Below are 10533 nucleotides of genomic sequence, written 5' to 3'. Positions count from 1 at the left end.
CTTTTGTCCATTATTCTTACTGAAAATAGATTACACATTCACATCTGACTGAAGGTTGGCCCTATCTATTTGTGACATTGCAAACTCTGCGGTACAAGGCACAAGTGATGTGAAGCTCATAAAGTGAGGCAAATAGAAATAATAAGCTGATGGAGTGTAGATGTGGAAATAGGTGCATTCGATCAGCTGACTGTTTTTACAATAAAAGTAGTTTCTTAGTGTACTGGTCTTAAAATCTTATAGCATCAGCTTTTAATTTTCCTCTTGGATGTTCTTCTTGACCCTCAGAGAAGGAGAACATGTCGTGTCTTTCAGGCATGTCCTTTCCTAACAAAAATTATAGGAAACAAAACATATTATTGCAGAACAAGTGTGTTATTTATGAAAGCGGTGTGTTTTTGTGTTAATGGGCTGTAGATATAATTATTTTGTAATTGTAATGTTTTTTTTTATTTCAACAGTGAGCTACAAAGACAATCAGATTATGAATGAACAGTATGAAGTTCAACAACATTGAAATATATGTTATTATCAAAATAATATTGAACTGTTATCAAAACGTAGTGCAACTGTAGAAGCTTGCTCTGTTGTCTCACTGAAAGAATAACTTTTACCACGTTTTTTACAGACAATATTGAGAGATAAATAGTAGCGGTTCTCACTATGTGTTAAATATCTTTGCCTTTAATAAATTAAATTAGAAAGCTGACAAAATCATATTGCTTGTTAACATCTAAATGTAACTTTTTGCACAGAAAGACCCCTCAACTTCACTGATGTGTAGGTGATCTAGTATTGTTTAATGGAATGTATATCAGTGTATTGAAGTCAATACTTCATTCATTTAAACCAATATCTTTCTTGATTCTTTGTACAGTATGAACAATAGAGTATTTGTACCTGTACTGAAGTTCACCGCTATGAGGAGTCCAGTTATGTCTCTCACTCTCTGGTCCAGCCTGTCTTCATCACCTGGACACCTTAAACAAACAGATATATATGTAAAGAACCATGTGTACAAACAATATAACTTATTCTCTTCTGTTGAACATGTTGGATTGTGTATTGTCCGAGTCAGGGTCCTTTTTATTTTACTGTAACTTTGGAAGTTGTGTTACCAATGCTTACTGTTTATTTGATACCCATTTGGTAATGCAATTAATAAAAACAACAAGATTTGGGTTCGTTCTTCAGATATGAATATGACGTTAACGTGTAAGCTCAATAATGAACTCAAGCTCAACCAACCATATTGTAATATCTAAGTAATCATCTTGAAATATGACATTAATAATTGTAATATACACACATCTTATTGTGAGGTTGATTTCACATACACTACTTCGACATTAGCTTGTCTACATACTTGAGCACAGCCAATTTAAATTAACTTTAGCGATTTATACAGTTCCTACCTACATAATAAAATATCTCTAAGTTACAAGGATGACCTTATTTTATCAACCTCAAACAGAAGCCGTTTGTTGTACAGTATTATCCCACTTAACGCTTAATACTTGTCTATTTCGTTTTAACCTTTATATATAGTCTATCATTTTAACTTGGAGGCTACTGTTAGCATCGTTAGTACCGATGTAGCTACCACTCGCTTACACGCTAACCCAAGCCTTAACATTAATTACGTAGCTGATTAAAATCATTAACACATAAATACCCTTAGGATAGAAAAGGGGGAAGTACGTCTGACACAGAGGTCGCGCGGCTGTGGAGAAGAACGTGTTGCCCACAATCTGTTACTGAGTTTAGGCTAGTTAGCTAGCAGTTTTATTGTTTTGGGTGCAGTCACTTTTGCCTCCACTTGCGGTTCAAATAAATGTTGAAAGAAAAATTAAATCTTTTTACAGTTCTGTTTTATATGGGTGTTGAAGAAGAAGAAGAAGAAGAAGAATTGGGAGCGATGAAACCCTCTTTAATGGTCACACATGCAGAGCACACAGCACACATAGTGAAATGTGTTCTCTGCTTTTAACCCATCCTAGTACCAGGAGTCTAGTACTAGGAGCAGTGGGCAGCTATTGTACAGCGCCCGGGGAGCAATGGGAGTGAGGGGGGAAGGGGGATGTCCGGTGCCTTGCTCAAGGGCACCACGGCAGGGCAGGTGAACTGGGACCTCTCCAAGTAGAAGTCCACACCCCAAAGGTAGGTCTGCAGGGACTTGAACCGGCGACCCTACGGCTCACAGTCCAAGCCCCTACTGACTGCCATAGATTTAGTCCCTAATTTTGCTCTCAGTGCACCAGATTGATGCATTTAACTTCAACATTAAAGGGGGAGCTTGCCCCCGGACCCCCCTAAAGGAGGTGAGGTCCACCACCCGTCCACACCCCCTGTTAAATTGTCTCACCCACATTGAAGATGCTTCCTACGCCAATGTTTTATTCAATGTGTCAAGTCAGGCAAATTGGGTCAAAATGTTACTTCATCAATGATCTGTTAACATTAAAATCACTAAATATATGCTGTAACTATTTTTGCTCTAGGCAACCCAAGGACTCAGGTTATGTGATTACTATATGAATAATGGTCCAAAATAACATAAAATGCATAGGGTTTTTTGTTAAGTAACATACTTTCGTCGCCGGCCGGCCGATACATGCCGCGCATTCAGCGGGGCTGTCTGTCAATTAATCCCCGGGCCACTTTTTTCCCCCAGTCCGCCCCAACCTGCTGATGACGAATACATCCTGGGATCTACAAAAGTGAATGTGTTTCATGCATCTAATTTGTATCCACTTGAGCTTTTTTACCTGTGTTTACCTTAGCTTATGCTGTTGCCATCAATTATACTGAATCAATTAAATGTTTTGCCGGAAAGTTCAAACTTTAGGAATACAGAGCAGTTCTTATCATGCCATAACCATAGCTGTGGAGGCAGTGCAAACTAAAATATAATATTGGTGACAAAAAACACAGAGCCATCAGTGCAATTGTTACATTCAAATTTCTTTGATATTTTATCAAGTGAGTTAATTATCTTTTAATTATATGTTATATATTTAATACTTACGTACATAATAAATAAATAAAAATAAATATGTACATAATTGTGTTTATAATTGTACATCATTTAGCTGTAACACTATGGTGTTTTCAATTGAATGCACTTTATACAATAAAGTGGTCAGTGCTACAGTAACAGTGAGTCGTGAAATATGAATTATTAAATGCAATAATGGGGATTAATTTGTTTATCTAAATATAGGGACAAAGGTAGAGTGCCACATTACTTGCACAGTACACAATGTTCAGATGACTTTGCCCAAAAGCAAACATTTAAGTTGCTTGAGTCAGACTCAGAAATATTAAACCACTTTTAAAATCAGACTTTCAAGTCATAAGGAAATCCATAAAGATATCTCACTGAAGAAAAGACACATTTGAATGAAGTAAGCTTTATTTCAATGAGACTATACAACTACAGCTCTCAGGACATCAGGAGGAGGAAACAGCTAGCTTGGCTCTCATAGTTTTCCCACAATCTTAAAACCACAATAGGCGCATTCACACCGCAGTACTTTTCCCACAAAGGTTCATGAGAACTTAGTTCATCAGAACTCTTTAGTTCTGATGAACTGAGTACAGATCGCGTTCACACCGGAATAAATCCCTGGGGGTGGATTAGGCAAATGAAGCCGCTGACGTCACTACTTCTTCTTCTTCTGCTTTGGGTTTACTGGCAGGCCGCAAACAACTTAACGGCGTATACTGCCGCCGGAAGTCCCCGGAGTTAGGGACTGGCTTCAGTAGAAGCTGCTGGGACTCCCAGCAGCTTCTACTGAAGCCTTCCGAGTAAATCGCCAGAACGCCGACACCTCCTCATCTCCACCGCTCCCATGTTTTATTTTGTGTTGCCATAAGTTAGTCTCTCTGCGTTTCTGCGCTGGGCTAATGCTAATAATGCTAATACAAGGATAATAAAATGGTGGCTTCACAACACTTTTTTTGAGTTTTACGGGGCGTGGTTTGCAATCCGCCCAGCCAATCAGAAATATAGCTCTTTTCTCACAAGAGAGCCGCATGCGAGTCCCTGCTCTCTAGCAGGGACAGAAAAGGGGGTAAAAAGGTTCTCATGAACTCATTTTAGTTCCGGCTCTTTTTGGTGTGAACGCGACATTTCGGAACTATATCGGAACTAAAGTGGGAAAAGTACTCCGGTGTGAATGCGACTTATATTTTTTCTCCTGTGTGAGTACGAAGATGTTTTTTGAGATTACTTGATGTAATGAAAGTTTTCCCACACTCTTCACACGAGTACGGTTTTTCTCCTGTATGAATACGGTGATGTTTACTGAGAGCACTTGATGTACTGAAAGTTTTCCCACACTCTTCACACGAGTACGGTTTTTCTCCTGTATGAATACGGTGATGTTTACTGAGATCACTTGATGTAGTGAAAGTTTTCCCACACTCTTCACACCAGTGCGGTTTTTCTCCTCTGTGAATACGTTCATGTACTTTGAGATAACTTGATGTAGTGAAAGTTCTCCCACACTCTTCACAGCTGTACGGCTTTTCTCCCGTGTGAATACGTTGATGTATTTTGAGATAACTTGATGTAATGAAAGTTCTCCCACACTCTTCACAGCTGTACGGTTTTTCTCCCGTGTGAATACGTTGATGTACTTTGAGATAACTTGATGTATTGAAAGTTGTCCCACACTCTTCACAGCTGTACGTTTTTTCTCCCGTGTGAATACGTTGATGTGATTTGAGTTGACCTGATTGAGTGAAAGTTGTCCCACACTCTTCACAGCTGTACGGTTTTTCTCCTGTGTGAATACGCAGGTGGCACTTTAAATGTACTTTTCTTGAAAAGGATTTGTCACATTGCTGACAGCTGTGACGTCTCTCTCTTCCTTTTGGTTTCTAGAACAGACGGACAGAGAAAGAGAGAAAGTTAATCTAAAAAGCATGAATACACAAGTTCACACAATAAAAACTCACTTAATATAAACCTTGAGTTAACATACTAATTATCAACTGTTTGGATTTGATACAGTAATACAGCAACATTCTAACCACAGTATATACCAGAGGTGGGGGACTCGAGTCACATGACTTGACTCAAGTTGCATATTTTTTGACTTGAGACTTGGGCCCCGTCTCAGGTCGGTTAAATGAAATCCTTGCTTCCCTCACTTGCGTCGTTTCCCTGCGTCTAGTCCCTCCCACCAGGGAAGCATGGAGGGACGCAAGGAAACCACGAGAAGCAGGGAAATGAGTTTTAAGAGCAATGGGACGTCCTTTCCTCCGGAGCGTCACGTGAAGTGATGTCCATTTGTGATGACACCGCACAGCTGTTCGTCTGACAGCAGCTCTGTCCCCGTTGTTTTCACAAACACCCCCATCACACATTTACTGACACAAACATTTGTATCATCTGTTGTAGACCCCAATAAATAAAATAAAATAAGAACTCATTCTCAAATTTTTTTTATTAAATTGTATAAACGATTCTTAAAATGTATAAACGAACAATAGTTTGATTAATATTGATTAGCTTGCACAATAGAAATAAAATAATTGAGAAGAAAAAGAGATATATTATCTATCAAAACCCAGTTAGATTAACATTCATTGGACTGCAGACTTTGTTTGTTTGTGTGGATATGTAGCACATTAACATTTTAATAGCACTTAATGACTGACTGAATGGAAATGACAATAAATGAAAATGTAAAACGAAAAAAGCGATCACGAAAAATGTTTCCAATAAATGAATAAAATAATTGTTGACCCCTTTTTTGTTCAGATATATCACATATTTATAACTAAAAGATACATTAATTGAAACAAAACACAGCATAGACTGAGGAGTGACTCTCGTGACTTTCATGTATTTTCTTCACTCCGCTGGGGTACTGGGCAAGACTCACGTCATGCCCCTGCCAACCTGTGATTGGTCAGGGCCATGCCAAGGGAAGCCAGAGGCGGCTGGCTTCCTTTGCCTCACAATCCAATCAAATCGCATCAACTTAGTGATGCGTCTTAAAACCCGGAAGTAAACCGCGCTCGATTTCCCTCTACAAAAAAGCAGTTGGATTTCTCCATAGGATTTTGGAAAATAGTTCGAAATAAGGTCAGTCGAAAATGAACCTGTTAGATAAAGGCACGTTTTGTTCAGTCGGATAATATCCACATGTCTACCCTACTTTTATAATTTTCTAATCATAAATCTAATCGATAGAAGATAGATAGCGTCACTGCACCACTCTCACCGCCGTTAGAAAGTAGCAAGCAACTGATGCAAGTGCAATTATGGAGGGTGGAGATTTGGAGTATTTAATCAAAAATAATTGTACTAAACTTCCGCTGCAGCAGCAACAACAAATAAAATCTGATGACTAATGACTGATGACCAAACTGGAGCTGTGTACAGCGAGGAAAAAAGGAGCTAATCGGACGTAAAACGTTAAAGGTCTCCTGATTTAGTTTGTGAATGAATGCTTAAGAGTTTCGGCTGGAGAGTGTGTGCGGACCTGTCGGTCAGATAACAGGCGTGTGTAAGTCCTGCATCTGTATGATACAAATGTGTGTAAAATGATAATGGGTGCTGTAATCACTCATCTGGTTACGTTATTACATTGACCACCACACCCTCGACCCAAAAGAAAGGACGTATTATTGGCTTATCGCTACTGCCGTAACGTTCATGGTATAATTTCTCCGTCATCGTTTGTTTCCGTGAACTGATTGTGTGACGGCAAATGCTGCGGCTGCAAGGCATTGTGCAAGGGGGTGGTACTGTTGCTACTCTGGTTCGTATTATTACTAAACATTTAGATAAACGTCACACCTATGCAAGAGCCCTCTTCCTAGAATTCTCAGCAGCATTCAACACAATACAAGCAGACATCTTGGTGTCAAAAATGGCCAAAATGGAAGTAAATCCATACCTGATTTACTGGTATGCCGCTTTCCTCACCAGTAGAGAGCAACTTGTGAAGGTTAACAAAACCCTGTCATCTGCCATCACAACCAATGTAGGGGCCCCCCAGGGCTGTGGGAGTTCAGCTGTGCCCTTTACTAGCTTCTTTTGGCTTTTTTTGATGACTTTACTGAACTGCTGTCTATAGTGTGTATTCACTTTGACCGTCTAGTCATTGTTTGTGATTTTAACATCTATGTTGACAACCCCCAGGACAGAGGGGCTAAAGAACTGTTTTGGTTTCTTGATAACTATGGACTGACTCTGGACGGAGCCCAAGCACAATAAGGGGCACACTCTGGACTTAATGATCTCAAAGGGTCTGAATATCTCTGAGGTTGTGGTGACTGATGTTGCACTCTCTGATCATTTCTTTGAGAGCTCTATTTCTGTTCACACACATGTTCAAAAAGAGGTAACCACAAAGCGATATTTAACTGAAAACACTAGGGAAATGTTTACTCGGAATGTTTCTTCCACACCTGCCCCTGCTAACATCTCAGTAAATGAGCTAGTAGATCATTTTAATTCAAAAATAAAAAAATATACAGATGCCATTGCTCCAACTAAGGTAAAGGAAGTGACTGGCAAGAAAAGATCTCCATGGAGAAAGGCCATGTCCGTGGGAACAGAAAAAAGAGTCAATCCTCTCAGTAAACACAGAGCTGAATCCAGATCAGATGCACGCTGAAGGCTCTTTGAGCAGCTCTCACTGATCCTGCTGTTATGTTACATGTTTGTTGTTTGTTTCTCATGTATTATGTTTGTCTTATTTGTCTATGTTGATGTTACACATGGAGCTGCTGTGATGCAAGTCACATTTTAGACTTGATCTGACAATTAAAGTATTATCGTATCGTATACAACAACGTTCTAACCTATATCTAACCATATTGTGCATTCATATTGTATATGTCAAAACAGGTTCTGAGCTTTCATTTGGGGATAACAGTGTTAGGCATTCGTGAGGTGCAACAACATTAACATGAACCTTTCTGTTGGTCGCTCTTTAGCAGACCCTCCACGTGATAGCAGAGCGAAAAGGTACAGCAAGCGAGGGATCATTGTCCACTAGTAAATCGATTGTAGATGGCGTCGTGCACCCGGACGGATACAAACAAAATAAGAATGAATGGGTCGCGAAATATACTTTGGTGGCCCAAGTAAAGTCTATGTGTGGGAAACCCTGGACTTAAATTTCTAATTGAGCCGTCCCTTATAGACACTATCTCCTTACACATTAGTGATGGGAATTCCAGCTCTTTTTAGTGAGTCGGATCATTTGGCTCGGCTCACTAAGAAGAGCCGGCTCTTTCGGCTCCCAAATGGCTCTTCATGTAACCACAGTTTACCAGAGCCTCAGTTTCGCCAGTTCACGCGCGTGCTCCACTAGCACCCCCCGTCACAGAAACACGCTTTGCTGGCGGTGAAAAGAATCCCACCAGACTCCTTTGCCCCTCCAACAGAGGGATGTCCTTGTCGTCATTTCAAGCGATACAAACTCTTTTGGACGCCCTCCACTCGAGTTCAGGGCGTTCCGAGCTGAATAAGGGCCTCAAATGACGGCAAGACGCCCACCTCGCGGAAATGTTGGAATTAGGAATATATTGTGATGAAGTGCATACTGACCTGAGCTCCAGGGGTCTCCTTGTTCTCCTCCATGCTGCTGAAAATGATAGAAAGGTCAGATAGTTATTAACGAGTTATTATTATTAAATTATTATTAATATAATTCAAATATTTATATATACTTCTTCATAATCTGTGTAGCAGCTTACATTCTAACTTACAGCTCACAGTTTGTTCACTTTTATTTCATTAAAATGACTTTATTCACATAGAAAGTGACATTAATGGTTGTTTGAACCACGGTTATAATAACTCTGTGTCATTAACTATCAGTAAGTTAACACAGAAAGCATACATTAGCTAGTGAGACTGTTTAATGTACTCCATGTATACAGTATTTTCTGCATATTGTGTATTCTTTAGATACTCTAGTGCAGGGTTAACTACAATTCAACAAGGTCCAGATGGAGAAAATGTCCCCTTGCAAAGGTCCGGAACTTCAAAATGTCTAACTTGCTCTATGAATTAGTGTGATATATTGAATTAGCCTGTAGCTTTATCAACGTATGTGTAAGGGTTCACAACTGTAAGCGACGTGTTATCCTTCAATTGAGGACAGCGAAGCATCTGGGGTGTTTTCTGGCATTTATTCTGAGGACTGAGAGCAAAAACAATATTCTCCTTGAATCCACGCTGCACACCCTCTGCAGACCTCACTTGAATGTCACTTTAGTATTTATACATTCATACTAGCTTATTTATAGATTAAGAAATTCTGAAATGAACAAGAACATCTTATCAAGTAATCAGACAAAAATACAAACACAAACATACCTGAGAACAAAAACAATATTCTCCTTGAATCCACGCTGCACATCTTTATAAAAGAAAAGAAAGAAAGGGTTAACATGTAAACAAAGAAAATGGCGCAGATCGCGTCTAATTCCCGCCAAAACCACACCACAGATATCACTACAAAAATACAATTTCCTACGGTGGAAACCCAACAAAAACGGGTCTACAATGTACCCAAATTAACACGCAACAACACACATCAACCCAAAAAGCCGGTCCATGACACAAAACCGCAATGATTTGTAACACCTCTCCCAGCACAGCTTACCCTCCGCAGCACTCGCTTCAATGGTCTAGCTGCGGCAGCGGACAGTACACGACACGCCTCCTACATGACACGCCCACCTGCCACGACACTACGGTGGCTGAGAGAGAGAAGGGTCCAGCTGTGGCCGCGGACAGTGGAGGTTGAACCTGTAGGAAGTTGTACTTCCAAATATGGTCAGAAGACAACACGTGAGACGCTGACGCAAGGATATTTAAGGAGACATGGAGGTTTGCAGACAACAGACAACAAACAATATGGCGCACCGAGTGAGAGGGGTTGGCCTCAAGCATGGATGTATAAGAAGAACTGGATACAGCGTGGGCGCATAGCATGGGAGGCGGGGCCGCATTCATTCCTATGAGAGATGCTCAATGGCGCATGATGATAAAACATGGTGATAAAATGGCCCAACTTTTCAATATGGTCTAGCTGCGGCCGCGGACACTACATGACACGACACGACACGACACGACACTACGGTGGCTGAGAGGCACTACCGTTAAAAGCGAATTGACGACACTACACGACAGGAGGAGAGGTTTAGGTTTGGGAGGTGTTGGAGATTAGGATGTTTAAAACCACAAATCTCCGCGTGTCGTTTGGTAAGCTGGGTAAATTCGTAAAAAGGAAGGGATTAAGAAACACCAGAATGCAAGTCAAACAATAATCTTGTTTTAATGATAAAAAGCAACAATACAAATACAAAGGAAGTACTTCCTGCTCTTCCTCCAATCTCACGGATCTAGTCAGTTTGAAGAAAAGAAGAGACTGGTCTAAAGAAAACATAGGCTTATATCCAAAACCCCAGGAGGAGCTATGCGGCTGCACAGCTTTTTCTTTGCACAGCATGAAAGAAAGGCGAAATGAATGGGCTGTGATTTTAGTATTTTTA

At 40.3% G+C, this 10533-nt stretch overlaps 1 protein-coding gene across 5 annotated transcripts; it reads right to left on the bottom strand.

Moving 5' to 3' along the window:
• Nucleotides 1–3086: 3086 nt before the first annotated feature.
• LOC307040453 (uncharacterized protein) lies at nucleotides 3087–10533 on the bottom strand. Of its 5 annotated transcripts, none has more exons than XM_079683299.1 (4): nucleotides 9642–10533; nucleotides 9104–9395; nucleotides 8579–8615; nucleotides 3087–4887 (listed from the first exon to the last, which is right to left on the bottom strand). In XM_079683299.1, exons 3-4 carry the CDS (start codon nucleotides 8609–8611, stop codon nucleotides 4189–4191), a joined length of 732 nt encoding a protein of 243 aa, XP_079539425.1. In that variant the 5' UTR covers nucleotides 8612–8615; nucleotides 9104–9395; nucleotides 9642–10533; the 3' UTR covers nucleotides 3087–4188. The 5 variants fall into 5 exon arrangements, with proteins under 5 accessions (XP_079539425.1, XP_079539423.1, XP_079539427.1 ...); XM_079683297.1 differs by having other exon boundaries at nucleotides 9353–9395; XM_079683301.1 differs by having other exon boundaries at nucleotides 8579–8612; nucleotides 9353–9395.

The sequence above is a fragment of the Notothenia rossii genome (genome assembly GCF_949606895.1).
Source record: "Notothenia rossii genome assembly, chromosome: 1".
Lineage (NCBI taxonomy): Eukaryota > Metazoa > Chordata > Actinopteri > Perciformes > Nototheniidae > Notothenia > Notothenia rossii.
Note: the sequence above shows the minus strand (reverse complement) of the source record. Positions and strands in the feature narration are given on the sequence as shown.

Coding starts and splice junctions, on each gene's coding strand:
- LOC307040453 (XM_079683299.1), bottom strand. CDS start 8,611: ATGGAGGAGAACAAGGAGACCCCTGGAGCTCAG. Junction 4,888..8,578: donor AGGAGACCCCTGGAGCTCAG/GTCAGTATGCAC, acceptor CGTCTGTTCTAG/AAACCAAAAGGAAGAGAGAG.